Raw genomic sequence first — 24,356 nt, forward strand, 5'->3', positions numbered from 1 at the left:
TACAGCGTACAAATACATGTGCATGCTCGACGTTCGCAGCAACAATATTGGGAATCCCCACAGATTGCAAAAATCGTATCTGCAATACAAGACAGAAATTTATCAAGTTAAAAAAGAAAAATAAGAGGAAGAAATTATGATAAAAACGGAAGTTGTGATGATATTAATTTATCGCGAATTTCAAATCATTCTAACAAACTCTTACATGGTAAAAATTATATATATATTTCCAATATATTATATATATATTATATATATTTCCAATAAACAGATTGCCGAGAAATGCAGGAATGCAATATTCTAATGTCCAACTGGCGATTTCTTTTGCTTTCAATTACTTTCCTTCATCCGCTTTGCTTCAATTCTATTTTTTCAGAAAAGATTCCCATGATTGTATTTTCTTATTTCGATTCACAGACAACACTAGTTTTCTTCCTAAAAGAGAGATATTAATTTCATTTTAGCTTCTATATTTTGATAAAGAGCAGCTAATAAAAACAAATATGTCTACTTAAAAAATAAATAATTATCTCATTGTGTTATCTCGTGTATTGATGTGGCAATAAAAGTTAAATATAAACAAAATTTAAATGAAATCATTAACCTTTTTATAATCAAAAATTGTTTCAAAATTTATCAAAAATATTTATGTATTCTAAAAATTTATTTTCTATAAATATAACTGTATTATTACCCAAAATAAAATTAATTTATTACACTTGACGTTTCCAGACATCAAAATTTAATGACAGGATAACAAATTATCCTTAAATGATAAGTATTGCGCTGAAAAACAATGAAATTTCCTCTCAAGGAAGATTTATAATTTTCGTGGAATCGTACAAGCCGTGAATCTGTTTCACAACTATAGCGGACGGTGAATCACAACCAATGAATCCTGTAAGCGATCATCCCCACTATACTTCACAACCGAGGGGATTTATTAGAGCCGGCAGGTAGTGGAGGAGCTTAGTTGACTTGCGTTTAACCGAGTGTGTGTTCCGGGTTGATTCGTGTTGTGTACAACGGCATCTCGCAGTCTCAACACGACAGATCGACGTGAACCGCGAGCGAGACCGTTGCATTCGTCAATGTGAGTTCCACGCGTGTCACCCGGCGATAATCCTCAGTGTAAAACCGCTACTTCGCTCTGTGAAAAAAAAAGAGAGTATTAGAAAGAGGGAAATAGACGTAACACGATTTACGGATCGATCGGCGATGAACTATACAGTGATAACAGAAATAAACATGACGCTCACTTATCTGTTTGTATTTTTCCTCGCTTTAACAACAATCAATGCACGTGAGTGATTTGATATCTATTAATTCATAATAAGCGTTTCTGAACAGAAATTTTAATGTGTTTTTTTAACAAACTAGTGATGAATTTTTCTGAATTTTAAATTACAAAGTGCACATTTGAAATAATAACAAATTTAATGCTAAATACACATATGATTTTAATTATACGATATCATTTTTTAAATATTCTGTTTTGAATATTTTATATTCTATTTAATTCAAATAATTTGTAAATAATTTAGTTTAATTAACAACGATTTACGTTTGCAGAGTGCTCAGACAGACGCGCCTCTTGCATTAACATTCGCAATTGTCCGCCCGTCATAGCGATCCTCCAACGTCCAAGACCACTTTCGGCAGAAACGTTGCAGACCCTCAGGAATTTACAATGTGGCTTCCAGGGCAACGACCCGATGGTTTGCTGCCTGAACGCGGTAATCGCCCTAGTAAATTTGATTTAGAAACATTAATTGTCAACAAGGTGTTACTTAGAATACAACAAATTAACTCATTTATAAAAGGATTAAAACAAATTCGTGAGAGCTATACTTAAACATTAAAATTACATCTTACATAATATAAAATATTATTTAAAAACAATTTAAAATAAACGTAAATAATAAATTATAATATGTAAACATAATAAATTAAAAGAATCAAGAAAAATAATGAGATTCTAATTAGAAATCACAATTACAGAAAATTTCACACACACATACACAAAGTACTATACAATGTATTGATTTTTATATTTTCTGTTTCCGTTTGATTTATTAATAACGCTATTGCTTTTCAAGTAAACATATAAATTAAAATTGGATTATTTATAATGAAAATAAATTAGAAGAATTATTTGTAGGCATTTATCTGTATCAAGATTATTGATGTTTTATCATTCGTGTTAATGTATGTCGAATAAGTATTCATCATTTCTTTTTCTTTTTTTATGTATCTGTAATATATCAAATTATACATCAAATTATACCTCACACGTCCCTGTTGTGTTATTCGCATGCGTGACGAGGATACGTCGTCGTTTTGCGAACCGTTTGATAATATTTTAAAATAACGTGAAACAGGTTTATCTCTCTCTCTGTGACTCGACCTCGATTTTCCATCTTATCCTGATCTCGTTGACCTCGCAGGACTACTATCGAAGCTACATTAATCTGAAATTCGCAAATTATTTCGTCGCCATGAAGAAGATTCATAATAAAAAAATAAAGCTTTTATAGAAATCAAATTTTTTAAATTTTAATCTAGAAACAGGATTCTCAAAATTACGCAATAAACTGGAAAAAAATTCCTGTGCTTAATTTCCGCAATCTTGAAAACTTTTAATACCAAACAATAAATGCGAATGCACTTGTAATTTGAACAATCATGCGCACAGTTATGCAATGATGTTATTGAATTCATGGCCTACGATAAAAGACTATGACAGTCTTCTGGAATTGTAAAATGCGACGTATGCTTGCATAAATAATGCAATATTCACGAAAATGTTGATTGAATTTTTTCTTTCGTGTAAAAATTAATTCATTCTTTAACCATCGTTTCTCTATCTTTTGCCATATTAAATATTAATCTTTTGTAGGAACCGACGACGACGACGACGACAACAGCGACGGTGACAACAGCGACGATGACAGATTCTGCGACTCCTTCTCCACCGGATGTAATGAATCATCCGAATCTACGTCTCTTGGATTCAGGGTGCGGACCCATCACCCAACCGAGGGTGTTCGGCGGTAACAAAACCGGAGTCTTCGAGTTTCCATGGATGGCGCTAATAGCGTACGACACCGGAAGGCTGAATCCGGAATTCCGATGCGGCGGCACGATCATCTCCTCAAAATACATCCTCACCGCCGCCCACTGTGTCACATTGCTTCCGTCAAGTAAGAAAAAAAGAATTACGTAGTGTAAACATAAAAGTTCAAAGGCTTAAAAATTAAATGCAAAATTAAACTTAAAATAAATGTAAAAATTAAAGTAGAAATTTAATTTAAAAGTCTTTGATGGTACCTAAAGGTATCTGTTGCTCGGGATGGGTTATTATTTCGTTTCTTACAATCGGAGACTTTGCACAATCCATCTTTCAGCTCTCAGACTGATAGGCGTCAGGGTGGGAGATCATGACATAAGTAAGGAGCGCGACTGCGACAGGGATGAGAGTGGACTCGAGCTCGAATGTGCTGAGAGGTATCAGGATTTCGGCGTGGAGAGTGTTCACTATCATCCGGACTACACAACATCAAAGCTGCAAAATGATATTGCAATCATCAGACTGAATTCCTCCGTGGACTTCAGACCTCTGAATGTTAAATCCATTTGTCTACCTTATGGCACCGCTGCAAAGTTAAATCAAAAAAGGGTAAGAATCTTGGCATTTTTTATTTCATCTTCTTCTAATCAGATTGAAGAGATTAAAATAAACATGATTGATAAAGATTAAAAACCGAAATCTCTTCAATTCTTTTGTAGCTTTAAAATTATATTTAAATTAGAGTATTCAATAAGCATACCTTCTTGACTCAAATTATCTCAAGAGACAGTTTCTTCTGTTTTTAAAGAATTTTGTTTTAACACGTTCACTGTGCATCAAATTATTATTGCCTGTGCCGACTCGGATTTAGACATGCGCAGTGAACGTGCTAATTCGAAAATTTATTTGCCTAATTTCGGCAAGACCAATTCGCTTCCGATTCCACATTTCGAGCTTTTGCATCTGATCGCAGGCGATAGTAACTGGCTGGGGCGCGACAGAGTTTGGTCCGCGTAGTCAGGACCTCCTGCAGGCAAAATTGCCGTTGGTGCCGCACGAGCAGTGCAAGGACGTGTACAAACGGACCACGGAGATTTGGCACAAGCAACTGTGTGCCGGCGGTTTAAATAACATTGACTCGTGTCTGGGTGATAGTGGCGGGCCTCTGCAAGCGCCCGGTATCTACAACGGCCGGGCAGTGCGCACCGTTCAATACGGCGTGGTCAGTTATGGATTGAAACAGTGCGGCACTGAGGGCTATCCTGGAGTCTACACCAAGGTCGCCTACTACATGGACTGGATTCTCGACACAATGACCGACTAGAACGCCGACTTTTTGTGTCTTCCATTACACTTCCGATTGGTCGTACTTAACGTGCAATTACGTGCTGTAACAAGAATGAAAATATGAACTTTGCATTTTATAAAGACGAGTGAAATGGACGTGGCTTCAATTTTTAAGGAAGCAGACGATTTAACGTCTGGGAAAGTTAAGTCGACGCCTCCATGTCGACGATTATTTTTTAATTAATAAAACTAGTTATTTTTATTATACTATCTTTAGACTGAAGTACTGCTGGTGCAATTTTATTTCATTAGATTGAAAATCTCTTGCGACTTAATTCGAGATTACACTAATTTATCGAATATGTGATAACCATGTAACATCTGTGCAAAGAAAAAGGAGAAGAAATATTCTCTGTCTGCTAGAGAGTAATAAATATTTTATTTTTGTGCGAAACCGATGCGTGATTACGACTTGTGTATCATGTTGACTCTACGCTTTATAATATATCAATAACATATAGTTTTTTTTATAAAAAATGTGTTGTTTGTTTCTTAACTTCTAAGAGAAAAGGCATGTCTGTCATTCACGTAATGCAGTTTCCCAAAACTATCGTCATTGTTCTTATTTCAGATAATCTCATCAATTTAGAATTTTTTCTTTCGTAAAAATATCAGGAAAGAATTTAACTAATTAATTTTAGTGTTTATAACTTTCATTGTTTTCATTGTTTCTTTCATTGTTATAGATGCATTTGAAGTATAGCGACGCAAAACGGATAAGATTATCAAGAATAGATAAAACGAATTCTTCAATTCGAGCGAATCTTAAAGCTTACCTTATCATAATATATATCGAATTAATATCGTATTAGAGTATAAAAACTTGATATTGCACAAATCCAAATTAATTACGAGTTACTGATTGCTTAGTTCACTCTTTGGCGACAACGTTGTCTTTACAACGCGTCCTCATGTTCCTCGCTGCGAGACCGTTCGTCGCTGCTGAACGATTTCTCGTTACGATCCTCAATCAGCTCCGCCGTCTCGTTGATTGACACCTTCAGCGGGCCTCGATCGGTCTTTCTCTTCAACGTCGATGTTTCCGACTTGGTGGTCACCGACTTGTCGGAAGAGTCGTGAGACGACTTCGACGACGACTGGCTCGAAGACGCCAGAGTGCCGGAAGAGCTGATCAACGAACCGGAATTCGGTCTGTAATTGCTGGCAAAGCTCAAGTATGAGTCCAGGCTGCTTGAAGTGGACCTCTTCGGCTGTTGCTGCTTCTTCTTCTTCTTCTTTTTCTTTTTCCGGGCGCTCTTCGAAGAAGTCTTTTGCTGCTGCGCCTTCGCAAGCGACTGGAAGCTCTGCAAAATTCATCGCATAAAGCGTAGTTCACACGACGTTGGCGATTAACACGCTTGCTTCAAAGCGTATTAAAAAGAATATTGCAGCTCACAACATTAAACATTCTTTTCGCTATATTTAAAAATTAGTGGAAACATACTTTTATCTATTCTCGTCATTTCACATTAAAATATTAATAGCAACACGATTAGTAATACAGTAATTTCATTCAGAATCATATGTATATTCACGCGCAAAATATACGCGGCTAAAATACCGTGAAATAAATATCCCTGCCGGAAGAGAGATAACGACTTATGAATATTTCATTTATTTCTGTTTACCAATTTACAAAGTGAAATAATAATTGACGCCAATAAATTTCAAGGAACGCGCATACCTGGGAATGCCGTTCGAAGAGAGTTGGTATTTGCGTGACGCGATCCAGCATCATCTCCATGTGCAAGCGATGGCGCTCGGCCTGTTCCCGCGCCTCGTCACGGCGGAGGGACGTCCGTAAATCCAGGTCCCTGTCATGCTCGTGCCTTGTTTGTGTTTTGCGATATCACATCCGATATCAATTATCCGATTTCGTGACAATGCTTAGATTTACAGATCCAATGCGTACCTCGCGGCCGATCTCAGGGCCCTCCACGCGGGTTTCCGGCCGATCAACGTCTCTCTGACCTTCAGCAGCTGCTCCCGCCGTTTTTCCTCCATTCGCTCCCGTATCTCGTGCTCCAGTTTCTCTCTGCGGCGAGTTTGCGATCGTCATTTACGCGTGTGAATTCCTCTCTGATTAAAGCAATTAAAAATATCTGGTCGAAAAGAGTTCTTGAACTAAAAGAAGAGGTTTTTTTTTAAAAGCCCTTGCCTCTTGAAAAAATATAATATATTAAAATGATATTTACACGTTGAATGTCAAGCATTATCCCTGCTTGGCTTGATTGATCGAATAAGAAAACCGCGCGCGCGATTCTTTTCCTTAATATCTCCTTTTCTCTTAAACTCTTAAACAATATTTTTTTAGTTTTAACATTGTGTTGCTAAAACTTTGTGCTTGAACAAAGTAATATGCGTTTCAAAATTACTTAAATTTAAAGAAAGGATAATTCTCTATTTTTATTCGCATATCTAAAACTTAAATTGCATTATTTGTAATGAACTTCTAATTTTTGAAATCAGCCCTTGCATATCCAGAAGTGTTGATAGAAATTTGTGGGATACTTAATATCATTTTTTAATGACAAAGATTGTACCGTGAGGCTTGGCATCTCAGGATCGCAGCCAGATTGTTTCCGCGCGAGGACATCAAGGACGTCATCGCAGATCTGACCCTGTCAGATGTCGTCGCTGTCGTTGCCGGAGTAACGACGGGCTCATCGTCTTCGTCCTTACTTGCTGCATCCTGCAAAAATGAACACGCCGACTTGACTCGCTCGCGCCTCGCCATCGACGGCGGCAAGGAAGAGGATTTCAGCAGCTCGGCGGCTCTCACCCTTTTTCTCAGTTGCCTAGAATCGTGAAAAATCCTTATATTGAATATAATCCTCTTTAACTAACAATCACAAGAAATCCTTAAGCAAAGGCTTGTTTGAATACATCGTTTTTAAATATTTTTAAATATTTAGCGTCTAAATAATTAAATTGTTTACAATGAAATGTTAGACTTAATGTTCTCCTGTTAGCGTAACCTGGTGTCCTGTGACGTCATAAACAATAAAATACAAAGCGTCGCTGACTACTCGCTACTCTTTTCGTTCATAAATTTACCAAGGTTCTTTTTTTCAAGAGTTTCGTATTCTGAGAAGATGAGATCTACAATAATATTCTATGAAATTATTTCCCCAACATTTTTCTCTGTTTGCAACAGTAAAACAGAATTGTCAAAACAGAATAGAAACGAGAGGAATAGACGGTATTTTTCGGATGTCCGGTATAAATACCGATGCAATTTCGTACATATAAATGTCCTTTTAATTTTTACCCAAAATAAAAAATAGAAAACACAACGATAAGGCTAACCTGTAATATTCGTCCTCGAGCATGCGATCATAAACCTCGGTGCCGAACAGGTTTCTTGGCACCGGCTTGGCCTTGAAGCGCGATGAACAGCTGCTTTTAGAAGCCGAGCGGAGCTCAGGACTGGACCTCGCCAGAGATCGCCAGGCACGACGGTCGCACTCCAGCTTGAAAGGTCGCACCTGCGACAGTAGATTCAGCGCGCTTTCCTCGCGCACGATGCGACTTCTGAAAACCAGAAAGATGCGTCATGTCAAAACGTTAATTCTTTATCATTTTGAATTAATTTCCACTAAATCCGTGACAACGTCATAAATTCACACAAATCAACATTATAAATCTGTAATCGATTCGATTTTATAGATTTAAACTGTCTTCAAATGAGAGAAATAAAATTATATAAACTCTACAGCGTGATAGAATATCAAAGCTAAAAGATGTCAAATGCTAATGTTGTTTACTCTTTTGTCTATATAAAAAAAAAATATAAATGTTATTTTGTTGACCTTTCTTCTTTCTCGGCCATCAGTTTGTCGTAAAGTGGTATCTTGGACGTAATGGGAATCGGCCTGACACGCCGTTTTTTCGAAGGACTCTTCTTTTCGTTATCCTGCTTCGCGCATTCGGCCGTCTCTATCTCCGCCATATATTTTTCCGCCTCCTCTCTGAAAAAAGAAGCGTAGAATATGAAATTTTCTATGCTAATTTACATGTGTATGTAGAAAAAAAGAAATAATATAAAATATATTACATCTTAATCCTTACAGCTAAAAAACTTATTCTAGACTTATCCTAGCTTATTCTATCTGCCTCAAGTGCTCACCCTCTTTTCCTCCCCTGATCACACCTGATCATATATATATTACACGTATTAAACTATTAAACGGTTTTTAAATCTAGATTTTCTTAGACATGTTTTGCGTATGTTTTTGATGTTCAAATATATGTGAATACCTCAGCATGAAGCTAAATGGTTTGGGCACGGTGGGGTGCCATTCTTTGGAGCTGCTCGGTGGTAAACTTTTAGTCTCAATACTATCCTCGCCATCCTCACTATCGACGCTGTCATCACTCTTCGACCCGCTCCATGTGCTCCAGCTCTTGTTGGCAGCGAGTATCTCCTTATTGCGCATCGTTTTTGTCTCCTTGTCCTTGTCTCTGCATCTGTAATCAATATGTCAAATAAGCGATAATAATTTAACGATGATTGTAATCGTGTAACCAAAATAATCGAATATAAAACAAATTATTAGAACATACAACAATAATGACATTAAACGATGTAGAAAAAATAAAGAAAAAAATACGTAAAAGGTAATAACAATAAATTCGAATAAAAATAGTTACTACATATTCTTATTTTATTGAGAATTTTTAAATTGTTTTCTATATTCCTTAATAAATAATTAAAATTGCTATTAATCTATTATAATTTAATTAAATAATTATACGTTATCTATATGTATGTTCCGCCAAATTTAATTAAATTCAATAATTATACGTCACCTGTACGTCAGTAAATCTTGATCCTCGGCGAGACCGGCAAAAGTACCACACGGAAACAATATCGGGCTGCTAGTCCTGGACTCTTCAAGATAACATTTCTTGCCGCTCAACTTCAGATGATCTGACTTAATTTCATTCTTTGATTTCGAGCTTTCGTTTCTCGCAAACGATAATCGCGACGACGGTTTCTCTGTGTCGTCCAGTGAGTTCTTCAAATTCTGAAGCAATAACCGCTGCTTCCTTTTCAGATACTCAAGCTGTTGCTTGAACTGCTCGTTCGACAGGTGATGCACTTGTCCATAATCGGGTATGCTTTTCAGGAACTCCAGAAAGTTCTCCAGGGTGTCGCGCGGACTCGATGATTCCGAGTCTTCAACAGCAGGTGGTTCACCTTCGACGAAGTTAATCCTCTTCACTTTTTCCTTCGACCTTTGACCTCTGGACGATAATCGAGGTCGCTCATATGAAGGAGTCGGTTGCCGGCTGCAGGGGTCTACTGGCATCTTCACGCACGAATGAAAGAACGATGTGCCTCTGTGCTCCGTCATGATTCACTACTTTGAAACAAAACACAACAAAGCAAATGAATAAAGTATAAATAATACATAATAAAAACAACAAACTGTATTTTTAACTATCAAAAATTTGCTATTGTGATGTAACATTTACAAACATACATACAATGAATTCAACAATCTAGCTCGATCTTGAAATCTGTGGTCCAAGTCCAAAGAATCTAGATATCGAAAGATAACAGTGAGCTGCCCGCTTCGGCAGTTGTTATTCGCTGACTCGCTCAGGAGGATCAATGCAACCTGGCCCGGCGTCGCCGTCGTCATGGTGAAGTCCGTGAGAAAGTGCTAACGCCCTGCGACCAGTTTATTCCCTCAGTAATAAATGGCGGACTCGATCGATTTCGCTCGAAGGGTTCACGGTGAACGTTACTAAATCGTTTCTACGGAATGACAAAAAATCTATTAAGCTTTTTTTATTTTTAATCAAATTAGGCTACGATGACAAATAACCTAACAAAATTTGCACAATTAAATATATCATAATCTATAAAATTAGACCACACATCAAAGTTAATATATAAAAAAAATTAATTTTAATACTTCTTATATCATTATTCGGTTAAATTACGAAACAGGATATCTCAATTTTTTTTAAATTCCACTGAATAATATTTTGATTATTTAATTGGAAAATTAGATACAGGCTGTTAAGATTACAAAATTTATAACGTTAATGTTCCTCTACTAAAATAAATGGATAGAAAAGTAAAACACCGGACATAAATAGTTAAATGATAAAATGATTACGCAAGATTAAATAAATGCAAGAAACCTTCGAATCCAACTATAAATCTTCTTGCATATTTAACTTTTTCTTCTCATCGATCACATTTACGCGCTGCATAAGCTTCGTCGAAAGGTGCTTTTTCACGATGGCACTCGACGCTTAATTTCAGTTCATAAGAAAATGCATAAGTGGACCAATCCACAAGTAGCGTGAAAAGGCACCTTCAAGCGGAAGTGTGTTTCAAAACAGTTCAAAAAGTGCATGGAGTCTTCGGGAGAGAGATGTTGTCGTTTCGCCTCTTTATTACGTCGTTATCGCAAAATTGCAAGCATGTTATTCCCAGTGCGAGCGCAGTGTCGAGAAAAAATTATTCGTCCAGCATGGAAAATGAAGAAAATTACGATGTGATCGTCACTGGAGGCGGCATGGTCGGCACGACAATGGCATGTGCTTTAGGTTAGTTTTTTTATTGTTATCATATCAATATAGTGTCAAAATGAATATATGGTAAATGAATATATCGATAATTCAAAAATTTTTGTTAGCAACAAATGTAATTATACTTGTCTCCAAGTACACTATAGAATAAAAATTTAGCACTTTTTTTGTCAAAGCAGAATGTCTGAAATAGTTCTCTATTTATTTGTTTACTTTAGCGAACAATAGAAGGCTGGAAGACAAGAAGGTCTTGCTTTTGGAAGGTAGTGCAAAAAAGGAATACAAATTGCAGGAACAATACTCCAATCGAGTTGTTGCTCTGAATCAGGAAACTCGCACCTTACTGTCAAGCTTAGGAGTATGGAAACATATCGAAGCAACCCGTTTTTGTCCAGTGAGAAAAATGCAGGTGGTCCTTCATGTTCTTTATATTAGTTTGGAATTCTGAAGTTATTAGATTCACATTTTAAAAGCATAGAATTAAGTGATTAAATCAATATTTTATAAGCCAATATAAATTTATTAAATTATGAAATCATTATTTTAAAAATTAGTATAAAATTATTAAATTATTAAATCAATATCTTAAAAGCTGGCATTAAAACCTAGATTTTTTTATAATATTAATATAATTAAATGTAATTTTTAATTGGAATTTTTCTTAGCAATAATTTTTACCATCTTATATGTTTTACATAGTAAAAAATTATAATCAAAACTTAAAAGCTAGCGTTAAAAACTACCATTAAAATTTGATTGTATTTTATATATCAAAATTATAAATTCTATAAATCTTAAGTGTTAATTTCTTCAGTAGGTATGGGATGCTTATTCCGACGCTGTGATAACATTCGATGAGAACCATCTCTCTGAGGAATTGGCGTACATAGTCGAAAACGATCTGCTGTTGGATGCAATCAACAAACAGCTTTCCGAAAAGAAAAATGTAACTGTGGCTTACGAGTCTAAAATCGCTGATGTCAAACTCCCAAAGATGTCGAGCGAATTTGCAACAGTGCAATTGCAATCTGGAAAACAATACAGAACCAGATTATTGGTGAGTAAACCTTAATTAAATCTTGTAGAATTAACATTGCAAGTATCCATCGTATGTATGTATGTGTTCACATGTATGCAAAATTCTTGCAAAAGCAGTTTGTTGGATTCATACATTTCTCAATTGAATATTGTTGAAGTTTGACTTTTCAAATCACTAGATCTTTTGGATTCCTCGATTTCTCATATTCAAGCTTAAATTAGTCTTGTATTCTCGATTTTGTATTTTATTTTCAAAATAATTTCAGATTTTAGCACGATGCATTAGCTAATACACTTGTGTATCTCGTTGAGAATTGTTTCGTTTTGTTGCTTTTTTCCCGAGATGTTAGATGAGATGAAAGTTCAGCGACGATCAACATGGACGCGTTGTCGTGTCCACTTTTCTGGCGACATTCTCTATTTTATCAGTCAGGCTGTCCAGTCTCGTGCAGATGTTGTACGAGTATTTCTTCAGCTCTTGCACTAGCTCGTTCAGCTGCTGCTCACTGCTTTCGTTGGTATACATTCTGTTGAATTTCGCGTAGTTTATTTCATAGGCAGCAGTGTGTGACGGCGCACCATCTCCGAACTTCACTCGCCGCGATCTTCTCTCACTGACCAGACGGTATATCTTCTTGATAAGTTCGCACGGCAAATGTTTCTCGCGCGGATCGTTCGGCCGGATGTGCAGGTAACGGCGACACTCGACCACTTGTAAGAACGTTTGTATTATCCTCCGCGCCAGTGTACGGCCCAGAATCTTGAATGCAATATGGTCGGAACGACACATCCTTATATATTTGGAATACATACTTTCGAAATGAGCCATCAGTTCGGCACGGCGCATCAATCGATCGAGGCTGGCGCATCTGCGTAACTCCTGAATGTCCGACACGGCCAAGCCGACCATCAGATTCGTCAGGATGATCGTCACCAGGATGACGAAGCTGAGGAGCATCAGATGTGCCGTGCCAGGATACAGAAGCGACCTGTCGATGTCTTCGACTTCTTTTTTGTCGCCTTCTGTGACGTTTTTTTTATCTGTTTCCGGGAAAATGATGTCCTTGAAATCCAACTCTCCTGACATCATCATTACCGTCTTGAGTAGGCTGACCAGTGGATTTTCGAACGACTTGTGGTTCTTGTGGAGCACGCAGAAGCTAAGGGAGAAGCCGATAATGAGACAGATGTAGGCCGCGAGAAACTTGAAGAAGTTGATGGACACTTGGGTGAACATCTGTATGTAGATGCCGAATATGGGGAAACGGCCGATCACCATCATCAGTTCGACCCAGACAAGCAGAACGCCCAGCGCGGCGACGTTGTCCTGCCATTTCTGCGGCGGTGAGATCAGAATGACGCTGGACGTCAGGATTACGCTCCACTGCATCCAGTTCTCCCATTGTCGGGCGTAGTTGCCGATGCCACGGGAGATCTGGATGATCTCTTTGCCCACGAACACGCAGGTGAAACCCAACGTGGGCCAGAGAAGGATGTCGCTTAGCCAGTTTTCAGTCTCTATGTACGTCGCGCTTACGTATCCGGTGAAGACGACGACGAAGATCGAGTGGAACGTTAGGCTGAGCAGGAAAATTTTGCGGATGCGCAGCCACTTGAGATAAAGAAAGGACTCTAACAGCGGATGCTTCAAGACGTGACCCTGGCCAGCCTCCACCAGGCAGAACATCAGGTCCGCCTTACCGTCGCCGTACAGCATCAGCGGCATGAAGTCCAGTTTTAGCTCGCAATCCACGTCGCCCAGTTCGTGATCGTGCAGCGATATCGCCTTATCGAAGCGCTCCATGAAACGCGGCAGTACGTCCGGCGTGCGACGCGCGATGAAGCTGAGAGCGGTGATGCCGCCCTTGGTGCGCGCCGTCACATCAGCACCTTTCGACAGCAACATCATCACCGTCGGTGAGCTTTCGTACAGAGCCGCGATGTGCAACGGTGTGTAACCGAACTTGTCCGCAAGGTTATAAGCGCCTGCCTTTTGAACGATATAAAATTCTATTAATTGTATTATACGTACTTTTTTCCGAAAACGATTTATTTCGTGTAATTTGTTAGAACAAATTTATTCGAAGTAATATCATATATTTCATTTTAATTTAAAACTTATTTTAGCTGAAAAGGGGATTTTATTGTGAATTAGAAAAGAAATTTCTCGACGTACGAACCTGTATTAAAGTCTTGACAAGTTTGCTGCTTGCCTTTTTCCCGATCGCGGCGTGCAGAGGTGTGTTTCCGTGATCATCCTGCACATTTGTCGAGGCGCCAGCTCTTATCAATACGTCTAGAGTCCCTACGGATTGAGCGAGCGTTGCGAGGTGCATTGCCGTCTGTCCGCGTGAATTCTTTTCTTCTTTGGCCGCTCCATGGCTCAACAACAATCCGGTGCACCCCGCGCTGCCCTTCTTCGCTGCCAAGTGCAGAGGCGTCGATCTCGCGGCTCCCAGTTGCAGTCTCACGTCCGCTCCGTGGCTCAACAACAACTTGGTACAGCGGACATTACCAAGCTTAGCCGCCACGTGCAGCGGTGTTTCTGTGTAAACCTGTCAACGAATCATGTTAACAGAGTGAAGAAGTTTCAGCTCAAGTCTTGAAGAGACGCAGTGCTTTGGTGGGAAAATAATTTCCTTCGCGCAACCGATATCGTTTAATATTATTAGCTCGTTAATGATCTTTTGGCACTCGTCTTTAGTTCAAAGACTTCCGATCGGGCATCACTTTTCCACCAAGTCGTGCTCGAATTTGGTCGTAAAGGAGCACCTGTGGATTATTGGGACAAGCACCTGCTTGCAGTAGAGCCTCGACGCAATCCACGGCGTTGTTCAGCACCGCGTAGTGGAGCGGACTTCTGCCGGACAATCCGGCGTCCACGTCCGCGCCTGACTTGATCAAGTGCTTCACGGTGACGACGCAGCCCGCCGCCGCGGCGCAATGCAACGGTGTGCACTTCCTCTCGAAGTCCCATTCGCGTGGATTAGCGCCGCGCTTCAGCAGCTCTTCTACGATCTTCACGGTCGCGGCGCAGGCTGCCAGATCTAAATACAACGTCCTGGAAATAGTAACATGTGAAAGCAATTCTTCTCGAAGATTAGCTGAATGTACAGAACTCGTAGAAGTTTTTCTCTTTTACAAGAGAATTTCTGTCTACCTTTCATCGTTGTCTCTCGTAGCGTCCATCAGCAGAGTCTTCGCGATAGCTATATGACCTAGCCAGCTGAAAATCAGCCCAGGTTTATCCCACCATGCCTCGAGCAACGGAAATCCCGAAATCCTTGTTGCAAAATCAAATTGCCAGTCCAGTTTGTCTGTCATGTCGCACTCGTTTGTGAACACAGGCAACGTAAGCTTGCGGTGTCTGCAGTCCTCATCGTTGAGAGTCGAGCATTCTTGCAAAGCTTCTTGTAGAGCGTCGTCTTCCAATGTTGGCATCAGGGAGTGGATGATCTCACTTCTCGGTAGATACAAAGACGCCGTCACGATTTCCTCCTTGTTCCAAGACAGCTCCTGCGAACTGTCCTCGGAGGAGATACTGCCGTCGTCCATCTTGCTCATCCAAATATCTTTACGCTCCCCCTAAATTCACGAAGCAAAACGCCGAGAAAACGTTTCTAGATCATCGCGATGAACCGTGAATTCTTTCACTGCTCTCATTGTTGATCACTGTACGGTGTTTTTCTGTTGGCGGACTCCATTCTCGATGTATCTCGATGTATCTCGTTGCAAACGACTGTCTGAGAATCTGTCGAAAAAGTTCCTAAACGACAATTTTCTCGACTAAATACTGACAGTGCACTCCGATGATACAGATGGATGAATTTCGATAAACGCGATGAGCATCTCGTTAGATCCGTCGTTCGACGATCAGTTTCTCCAACGTCGGAATATTGATTTCTTAATGTGCGTCAATGATCTTGTTCACTAATGCTTAGCACTTAGGCGACTGTTCTGTCTTTCTGTGTAGTCCCAAGAATAGGTTTGTCCGCGTCGCAATACTTCCAAGTAGTAAATGGTCGTCATCCGACATCTTTTTGTCGTCATAATTGATTATTACGACGACAAGTAGACCTCAAATAACGATTTGCTACTTGGTATGCTTCTACTAACTCTAATTCCAATCTATAGTGTGCAGAACATAATACTATAAATTGGAGCGTATTGGAGCGAGTAGAAGCATGTCGAGCCATGCGACACGAACAAACCTTACAAAGCGACGTTTTACATTTAGCTTCTATTAATCATCTGCGGTTTTCTCACTCCTCGCGTTCTGACGATGAAGCGAGACGAAAAGAAAAAATCACCAATCGCAAATTCTTTCCATATCACCCATTGAACTCTATTAACATATGTTATAAAGGCCAATTGCATAATTTGACACCACCTTTTTGGTGACGTCAAAAAATACGTTTTATTAGTTTGATTCATTGCTCGCACAAATTTTATATTTATCGGAATTTGAATTGATGAATTGATAATCACGCAATTTGGGGAAAGAGTCGCACTCTTTCGCATTCCTTTTTATTTCTATAAAAATTTAAGAAAGTAGCACAAAAAATAAGCTTTCAAAAATACATTGTTATCATTTTCTATCTATTTATATTTATTTTAATTTTGTTGATAAAATTAAAATAAAAAATTATATAATTTATAGAAAATAAATAATGGTTTTATATGCATTCAATATGCATTCAAATTATCCTCATTATTAAAAGATATAAGATTTGAGTGCAAATTATCCTTTCTTAAATTTTTATAGAAGCAAAAAGGAATGCATATTCAAATTATTCGTATTGAATTTTGATTGAAGCATTTGTAGATTTTATAGATTTAAACTGTCTTCAAATAAAAGAGAAATAAAGTTATATAAACTGCAATGCGATAGAATATTAATGCTAAAGGATGTCAAATGGTAATATTGTTTTCTCTTCTGTCTGTATAAAAAAATAAAAATATTTGGTCGACTTTTTTTCTTTCTCGGCCATCAGTTTATCATAAAGTTGTATCTGCATGTATGAAATATTGTTACAAAAGTATGCAGTTTGCTGGATTAATCTTTCTATCGAGTATCGTTGAAATTTAGCTTTTCAGATCACTAGATCTTTGGATTCCTCGATTTCTTCTATCCAGCTTAAATTAATCTAATATATTCTCGTATTCCGTTTTCAAACTAGTTTAGATTCGATCACAATGCATCAGCTAATATACTTGTGTATCTCGTTGAGAATAATTTCGCTTTGCTGCTTTTTTTTCCGAGATATTAGATGAGACGAAGGTTCGATGACGATCAACATATGTGTGTTGTCGCGTCTACTTCTCTGGCGATACTCTCCATCTTATCGGTCAGGCTGTCCAGTCTCATGCAGATGTTGTACGAGTATTTCTTCAGCTCGTGCGCCAGCTCGTTCTGCTGCTGCTGCTGCTGATTGCTTTCGTCGCTGTACATCCTGCTGAACCTTGCGTGGCTCACTTCATTCGTAGCAGTGTGTCGTGACGGTAGCGCACTTCTTCTGAAGGTCATCCGACGCGATCTTCTCTCACTGACCAGACGGTATACCGCCTTGATGAGCTCAAACGGCAGACGTTTCTCGCGCGGATCATTCGGCCGGATGTGCAGCGCGCAGTGATGCGGTGGGTGCAGTAGCAACGCGCCCCGCCTGCACGCTTGTATTATCCTACACGCTGGTGTGCGATCGAGAAGCTTGGAAAACAACATGCTCTCGAGATGAGCCACGAGCTCGGCACGGCGCACCAGTCGATCGAGGCCGGCGCACCTGCGTAACTCCTGAATGTCCGACACGGCCAAGCCGACCATCAGATTCGTCAGGATGATCGTCACCAGGATGACGAAGCTGAGGAGCATCAGGTGTGCCGTGCCGAAATACACAAGCTTGCCCGTTTCTTTTTCGTCCGTGCTGTTTTTTTTGGGGAAGATGATGTCATCGAACTCCAACTCCCCCGACATCATCATTACCGTCTTGAGTAGACCGACCAGTGGATCTTTGAACGGCTCGTGGTTCTTGCTGTGGAGCACACAGAAGCTAAGGGAGAAGCCGATGATGAGGCAGATGTAGGCCGCGAGAAACTTGACGAAGTTGATGGACACTTGGGTGAACATCTGTATGTAGATACCGAACATAGGAAAACGGCCGACCACCATCATTAGCTCGACCCAGACCAGCAGGACGCCCAGCGCGGCGACGTTGCCCTGCCACGTCTGCGGCGGTGAGATCAGGATAATGCTGGACGACAAGATCACGCTCCACTGCAGCCAGTTCTCCCAGCGTCGGGCATAGTTGCAAATACCGTGGGCGATCTGGAAGATCTCCTTGCTCGCGAGCACGCAGGTGAAACCCAGCACGGGCCAGAAGAGAATGTTGCTCGTCAGTTGTTTTTTCTTCTCCAAATACGTTGTGCAAACGTAGCCGGTGAAGAGGGCGACGAAGATCGAGTGGAACATTAGACTGAGGAGGAAGAATTTGCGGATGCGCAGCCACTTGAGGTAGAGAAAGCTCTCGCACAGCGGATGCTTCAAGATGTGACCCTGGCCGACCTCCACCAGGCAGAGCATTAGGTCCGCCTCGCCGCGGCCGCCCGGCACTAACGGCCGGAAGTCCAGTCGTAGCTCGCAGTCCACATCGCCTAGTTCGTGATCGTGCAGCGAGATCGCCTGATCCAAGCGCGCCACGAAACGCGGCAGCACGTCCGGCGTGCGGCGCACGATGAAACTCAGGGCGGTGATGCCGCCCTTGGTGCGCGCCGTCACATCGGCGCCTTTCGATAACAACATCATCACCGTCGGCGAGCTCTCGTTCAGGGCCGCGATGTGCAACGGTGTGTAACCGAACTTATCCGCTTTGTTGACCGAAGCGCCTGCCTTTTAAACGAAAGAAAATTCTATTAATTCTTCACTTATTTTATACACATTTTTTTGATGAAGAATATTTATTTCATGTAATTTGTTAGAATGATTTTAATTTCAAGCTTTTACTTCAGCGGAAAATGATTTTATTCTAGAATTAGAGAAGAAATGTCTCGACTGATGCACGAACCTGCATTAAAGTTTTGACAAGTTCGCCGCCTCTCAGCGCTTTCGCGACCGCAGCATGCAGAGGTGTGCGTCCGTTATCATCTTCCGCATTTACCCGGGCGCCAGCTGTTATCAGCACATCTAGAGTCTCCACGGATTGGGCGAGCGCTGCGAGATGCATTGCCGTCTGTCCGCGCAAATTCTTCGCTTCTAAGGCCGCGTTGGCGCTCAGCAGCAATCTGGTGCACTCCGCGCTGCCCTCCTCCGCTGCCAAGTGCAGAGGCGTCGATCTCACCGCTCCCAGTTGCACCCTCACGTCCGCTCCGTGGCTCAACAACAACTTGGTGCAGCGAACATTACCCAGGCCAGCCGCCACGTGCAGTGGTGTTTCTGTGTAAACCTGTCAATGAATCATGTTAATAGACCGAAGAAGCTTCAGCTTAAGTCTTGAAGAGACGCAGTGCTTTGGTGGGAAAATAATTTCCTTCGCGCAATTCGATATCGTTTAATATTATTAGCTCGTTAATGATCTTTTGGCACTCGTCTTTAGTTCAAAGACTTCCGATCGGGCATCACTTTTCCACCAAGTCGTGCTCGAATTTGGTCGTAAAGGAGCACCTGTGGATTATTGGGACAAGCACCTGCTTGCAGTAGAGCCTCGACGCAATCCGCGGCGTTGTTCAGCACCGCGTAGTGGAGCGGACTTCTGCCGGACAATCCGGCGTCCACGTCCGCGCCTGACTTGATCAAGTGCTTCACGGTGACGACGCAGCCCGTCGCCGCGGCGCAATGCAACGGTGTGCACTTCCTCTCGAAGTCCCATTCGCGTGGATTAGCGCCGCGCTTCAGCAGCTCTTCTACGATCTTCACGGACGCGGCGCAGGCTGCGAGATGTAACGGCGTCCTGGAAGCAGTAGCGTGTGAAAGCGGCTTTTCGAATATTAATTGGATCTGCGGAACTGTTAGAAACTTTTCGCTTTTACAAGAGAATTTCCGCGCGTACCTTCCATCGTTGTCTCTCGTAGTGGCCTGCGCGCCTTTGTCCAACAGAGCCCTCGCGATTTCCACATGTCCTAACCAGCTGGAAATCAGCAGACACGTGTCCGGCCATCCCGCGAGTAACTGACCCGAAGTCGCGACGGCTGCTGCTCCGTTTTCACTGTCCAGTAGAGCCTTTCGCATAAACCTGCGTGGATAATTTTAGAGGTTTGACATTCTCTTCGTTATAAAAGGCATATAAAATTTTATTCGTCAAAATTATGTTATTACAATTAATGAACACGACAAATAAGATTCTATTTATTTGTCTACTTTTCTACTATCTAGTTTATCTCACGCAGGATCAAATTGCAGATGCGGTCTGTCATATCGTACCCGTTTGCGAACATGGGCAAGGAGAGCTTGCGGTGTCTGCAGTCCGTTCCGTTGAGAGTCAAGCATTGGAATTCTTGCAGAGCCCTTTGTAGAGCTTCGTCTTGAAGAGTCGGGATCAGGGAAAGGGCGGCTTCGCCACCCGGCAGATTCGACAACGCCACCTCCACCTCCCGCTTGCTCCAAGGCTGCTCCTGCGTTATCGGCTCCGGTCGTATGTGACACGTGACAGATTCCGAACTGTCCTCGGAGGAGATGCTGCCGTCGTCCATCTCGCTCATCCAAATATCTTCACGCACCCCCTAAATTCGGTACACGAAGGAAAATGTCGAGGAAACGTTTCTGGATCATCGCGATGAACCGTGATTCTTTTCACTGACCTCATTGTTGATCACTATGGATGGCGTTTTGCTGTTGGTGGGCTCCATTCTCGACGTGTCTCGCTTCACGTGACTGCCTGAGAATCTCTCGAAAAAGTTCCTAAACGACATAGTTTTTCTCTCGACTTTTGTGCTCTTGAGAAAATTATATTCAAGCCGAACAAATTGACGCTGCAGGCGGCTACTATCGCATGGCGATTCAAAGATATAAAACTTCTCTGTTAAATTAGCTCGGCATCACTCTTGCGGCGCTGATAATATCGCACATTAATTCACGATAAGCATTTTGTTAGAAGTTTAATTTTCTCGACTAAATACTGACAGTGCACGCTGACGATGCACGTGGATGAACTTCGATGAATGCGATGAATGCGATGAGCATCTCGTTCGTTCGTTCGTTCGACGATCAATTTCTTCAACGTCGGAAAATTGATTTTTTAACGTGTGCGTCGAGGATCTTGTTCACTGATGCTCGACACTTAGACGACTATTCTGGCTTTCTTCTGTATAGTCCCGAGGATACCCACATGTGTTTATAAAACGGCCTTTATATTTAGCTTCTGTTAATCATCAGCAGTTCTCTCACTCCACGCGTTCCGGCGATAAAGTGAGACGAAAAGAAAAAAATTACCAACCGCAAATTCTTTCCGTAATACACCTTTCCGGTGACGTTGAGAAATACGTTTTATCAGTATGATTCCGGTCATTGCTCGCACAATCACATTTAGCGGAATTTGGTCAACTGATAACCACGTCATTTGGGGGAAGAGTCACACTCTTCCGCAAACCCTTTTGCTTTTGTAAAAATTTAAGAAAGCACAAAAAATATGCTTTCAAAAACACATTGTTATAATTGCCTATCTGCTTATATTTATTTCAATTTTGCGGACAAAATTAAAATGAAAAATGTATAGCTCATGGAAAATAAATAATGGTTTTATATTTTTCAATAATAAGGATTATTTGTATTGAATTTTAATTGAAGCATACAGTTTTTTTTATGTAACGAACGTTACGATTTTCCGAATGATTTTCTTATTATATCGGAATGTAAACGTAGTCGTACATTTAGTGCGTAAATACCTTCAGATTTGTGTATAAACGAGACGTTTATTTGTGATGGGAAACGAGCATAAAATGTTGACTATTCGGCGCAAATAATCTCCGGCATCTTCGCTAAGATCTGGAGCAGAACCGGCGCTATTTTCGTGCACGCCGTTAATCTTTGATGCGCTCGTCCCTTCCAGCGCGTTGTCCGTATTATCTGCGCATTAATCCAACGATACTCTTTACGATGACACTTATAGTTGTACTACTTTACGTAATGGCCGGAGCGGAATTAAATAAATAAAGTGTTGCCTAATGTGTTGCAGGTGGGCGCCGATGGTGTTAATTCGCTGGTGCGAAAGGCGATGGGTGTAGCTTATCCGAATTGGCGATACGATCAATTGGGTATTGTCGCGACTCTCAAACTATCCGAGGTAATCTTCTTAAGAATTTCACATAAGGATGGAATATTTAATAACAATCTAAACGGTTGTGAACTGTAGATTACAATACGTACGACTTTGATTTTAGCCCACGGAAAACGTCGTAGCTTGGCAGAGATTTCTACCAACAGGCCCCATCGCACTGCTACCGGTAATTTATGACGAACTCCTGTATTTTATTCACTTTTATTTATCTCTTTCTAATTATAAAAGTTCTCAAAATATCTGCCAAACATTTTAGAGAAGCCACAAACTTTTGTACGCGTTTGTGGCTTCTCTAAAATTAAATAATAAGCAATAAAGGTGTCAATCTAAGAAATGTTATTCCTTTTTAACGTGTTTAAAGAATAGATAATAAATACAATAAGAATAGTAATAAATAAATCAAAGACAACGTTGGATAAAGTATTCTGGAATGAGTTAAACTTAGGAGAGAATGGGATTTTTTTGTTCGATTATCTTCTTCGCTGATTTTAAGATAACGCTGGCTAATTTATTTTGTAATATTCTGAATTGTCTTTGATTTTTATATTATTTTATTATTTATTCTTATAACACACATCAGAGAGAGAGAGAGAGGGGGGGGGGAGGGAGGGAGGGAGAGAGAGAGAGAGAGAGAGAGAGAGAGAGAGAGAGAGAGAGAGAGAGAGAGAGAGAGAGAGAGAGAGAGAGAGAGAGAGAGAGAGAGAGAGAGAGAGAGAGAGAGAGAGAAATAACACAGACTATAGATTGATACTTGCATCAAATTAACCGAATAATGTAGAAATGAGATAAAGATTACTAATCGATCTAGCATATACGCAGTAACGATTCTCGAAATAGTTAACAGATTCTCTCAGTTCGCTTGTGTGGTCCATGACAAGCGAGAAGGCGAAGGAACTGCTACAAGTCACAGAGGAGGAGTTTGTCGACAGAGTAAATGAGGCGCTGTGGCGAGACTATCCGAAGAACAGTATCGTCGAAGGTGGCATGCAGGCACTTCGCCAGCTACTCGCGGAATTCTCCCTGCAGACTGGTGTGTCTAGGCAACTGCAGCCCTCTATAGCGGCGATCGTCGAGGGGTCGCGGGCGGCGTTTCCTCTAGGTTTCGGCCATGCCGCGTCTTACATTCGGCCAGGCACGGTGTTGATTGGGTAAAAGAATTTTTAATCAAGAGGAGAAATGTTAGTCGAATGAATTTCGAATGTGTCAAGACATAAATCAAATTTTAAAGAGAATACCGCCGATTTGATTCAAAGTCTGCCTTTAAAGAGAGATTGTTGTATTGAAACTTCATAGAAAATTTATGTTTGTACGTGAAGAGTTTATCGTATCATCGCAGCAATTTTAAGTTCTTTGTTTTTTATCTTTTTTAAAAATTTAAATTGGTTTCGATTTGAAGGGACGCAGCACACCGAGTTCATCCTCTTGCCGGTCAAGGTGTGAATCTGGGCTTTGGCGATGTGACAGTACTGACGCAGATCCTGGCCGAAGCTGTTATGGACGGTGGTTTGATCAACGACATGATGTATTTGGAGAAATATGAGACATTAAGACAACGGCACAATGTACCGACGATGCTTGTCATCGATGCGCTTCATCGACTTTACCGAGGCACCGCGACACCCATTGTTCTAACTAGGAGCTTGGGTCTACAATTGATGAACGCTATCCCACAAGTCAAGGTAGTAGGAACATTATACTGCAACGAATATTAGAAATGTAGTTTTATTGAAACAATGGCATTTCTTGTATATTAATATTAATCGCAATTTGATTTTATGTTTAGAAAATATTGATGGACCAGGCTGCAGGAAGGACAATTCTTAAGTTTTAAGTTAGCAAACATCTTGTATATTGCGGCATTATGATGGTTAAGAATTTCAGAAGAAAATATAAAAGATGGACTGTTATTACTATTTTTAAATGTACACCGATGAGCCAAAACATTTTGACTACCTATCCACCTCAAACCATTTTCGAACAACCCGTGCAGTGACGCATTGTCCTGCTGAAAATATCACAGCCATCGTAACATTGAAATGCATCAATAAAATCCAATTCCTTACTAAAGCTTTATAGCGCTTACTTCA

General features: G+C 40.5%; 4 protein-coding genes across 5 annotated transcripts; 2 read left to right on the plus strand and 2 right to left on the minus strand.

Annotated features, from left to right (window-relative positions):
* The first annotated feature begins 953 nt into the window (after positions 1-953).
* Positions 954-4,811, plus strand: LOC105677187 (CLIP domain-containing serine protease HP8-like). The gene is made up of 5 exons (XM_012375617.2): positions 954-1,303; positions 1,573-1,736; positions 2,900-3,203; positions 3,408-3,679; positions 4,044-4,811. The coding sequence occupies exons 1-5, from the start codon at positions 1,219-1,221 to the stop codon at positions 4,392-4,394; spliced, it is 1,176 nt and encodes a 391-aa protein (XP_012231040.1). The 5' UTR covers positions 954-1,218; the 3' UTR covers positions 4,395-4,811.
* LOC105677185 (protein FAM161A) lies at positions 4,778-10,692 on the minus strand. Of its 2 annotated transcripts, none has more exons than XM_012375615.2 (10): positions 10,577-10,692; positions 9,911-10,184; positions 9,230-9,783; positions 8,678-8,887; positions 8,230-8,388; positions 7,727-7,951; positions 6,961-7,215; positions 6,330-6,452; positions 6,102-6,246; positions 4,778-5,721 (listed from the first exon to the last, which is right to left on the minus strand). In XM_012375615.2, exons 3-10 carry the CDS (start codon positions 9,775-9,777, stop codon positions 5,314-5,316), a joined length of 2,073 nt encoding a protein of 690 aa, XP_012231038.1. In that variant the 5' UTR covers positions 9,778-9,783; positions 9,911-10,184; positions 10,577-10,692; the 3' UTR covers positions 4,778-5,313. The 2 variants fall into 2 exon arrangements, with proteins under 2 accessions (XP_012231038.1, XP_012231036.1); XM_012375613.2 differs by having other exon boundaries at positions 9,230-9,786.
* A 67-nt stretch (positions 10,693-10,759) lies between these two features.
* Coq6 (ubiquinone biosynthesis protein COQ6, mitochondrial) lies at positions 10,760-24,176 on the plus strand. The gene is made up of 8 exons (XM_067347927.1): positions 10,760-10,987; positions 11,188-11,378; positions 11,787-12,026; positions 22,168-22,275; positions 22,373-22,435; positions 23,107-23,417; positions 23,666-23,948; positions 24,053-24,176. Exons 1-8 carry the CDS (start codon positions 10,813-10,815, stop codon positions 24,098-24,100), a joined length of 1,419 nt encoding a protein of 472 aa, XP_067204028.1. The 5' UTR covers positions 10,760-10,812; the 3' UTR covers positions 24,101-24,176.
* LOC105677137 (uncharacterized) lies at positions 11,469-21,632 on the minus strand. The gene is made up of 11 exons (XM_012375537.2): positions 20,795-21,632; positions 20,418-20,716; positions 20,047-20,229; positions 19,662-19,947; positions 19,066-19,443; positions 17,306-18,890; positions 15,686-15,750; positions 15,168-15,592; positions 14,780-15,068; positions 14,188-14,562; positions 11,469-13,997 (listed from the first exon to the last, which is right to left on the minus strand). The coding sequence occupies exons 1-11, from the start codon at positions 20,903-20,905 to the stop codon at positions 12,381-12,383; spliced, it is 5,613 nt and encodes a 1,870-aa protein (XP_012230960.1). The 5' UTR covers positions 20,906-21,632; the 3' UTR covers positions 11,469-12,380.
* Positions 24,177-24,356: the final 180 nt, after the last annotated feature.

The sequence above is a fragment of the Linepithema humile genome, chromosome 1 (assembly GCF_040581485.1).
Source record: "Linepithema humile isolate Giens D197 chromosome 1, Lhum_UNIL_v1.0, whole genome shotgun sequence".
Taxonomy (NCBI): Eukaryota; Metazoa; Arthropoda; class Insecta; order Hymenoptera; family Formicidae; genus Linepithema; species Linepithema humile.

What these genes read in the sequence shown, in the direction of transcription:
- Coq6 (XM_067347927.1), top strand. Translation starts at nt 10,813, where the DNA reads ATGTTGTCGTTTCGCCTCTTTATTACGTCGTTATCGCAAAATTGCAAG. An exon ending in GTCCAGTGAGAAAAATGCAG is followed by an intron (nt 11,379 to 11,786) that starts GTGGTCCTTCAT and finishes TTTCTTCAGTAG; the next exon opens with GTATGGGATGCTTATTCCGA. An exon ending in CCAGGCACGGTGTTGATTGG is followed by an intron (nt 23,418 to 23,665) that starts GTAAAAGAATTT and finishes TTCGATTTGAAG; the next exon opens with GGACGCAGCACACCGAGTTC.
- LOC105677187 (XM_012375617.2), top strand. Translation starts at nt 1,219, where the DNA reads ATGAACTATACAGTGATAACAGAAATAAACATGACGCTCACTTATCTG. An exon ending in TGTCACATTGCTTCCGTCAA is followed by an intron (nt 3,204 to 3,407) that starts GTAAGAAAAAAA and finishes TCCATCTTTCAG; the next exon opens with CTCTCAGACTGATAGGCGTC. An exon ending in CAAAGTTAAATCAAAAAAGG is followed by an intron (nt 3,680 to 4,043) that starts GTAAGAATCTTG and finishes ATCTGATCGCAG; the next exon opens with GCGATAGTAACTGGCTGGGG.
- LOC105677137 (XM_012375537.2), bottom strand. Translation starts at nt 20,905, where the DNA reads ATGTCGTTTAGGAACTTTTTCGAGAGATTCTCAGGCAGTCACGTGAAG. An exon ending in TTGCCCATGTTCGCAAACGG is followed by an intron (nt 20,230 to 20,417) that starts GTACGATATGAC and finishes TTATCCACGCAG; the next exon opens with GTTTATGCGAAAGGCTCTAC. An exon ending in TTGTCAAAACTTTAATGCAG is followed by an intron (nt 18,891 to 19,065) that starts GTTCGTGCATCA and finishes TTCGTTTAAAAG; the next exon opens with GCAGGCGCTTCGGTCAACAA.
- LOC105677185 (XM_012375615.2), bottom strand. Translation starts at nt 9,777, where the DNA reads ATGACGGAGCACAGAGGCACATCGTTCTTTCATTCGTGCGTGAAGATG. An exon ending in CAAGATTTACTGACGTACAG is followed by an intron (nt 8,888 to 9,229) that starts GTGACGTATAAT and finishes TATTGATTACAG; the next exon opens with ATGCAGAGACAAGGACAAGG. An exon ending in GCCCTGAGATCGGCCGCGAG is followed by an intron (nt 6,247 to 6,329) that starts GTACGCATTGGA and finishes AACACAAACAAG; the next exon opens with GCACGAGCATGACAGGGACC.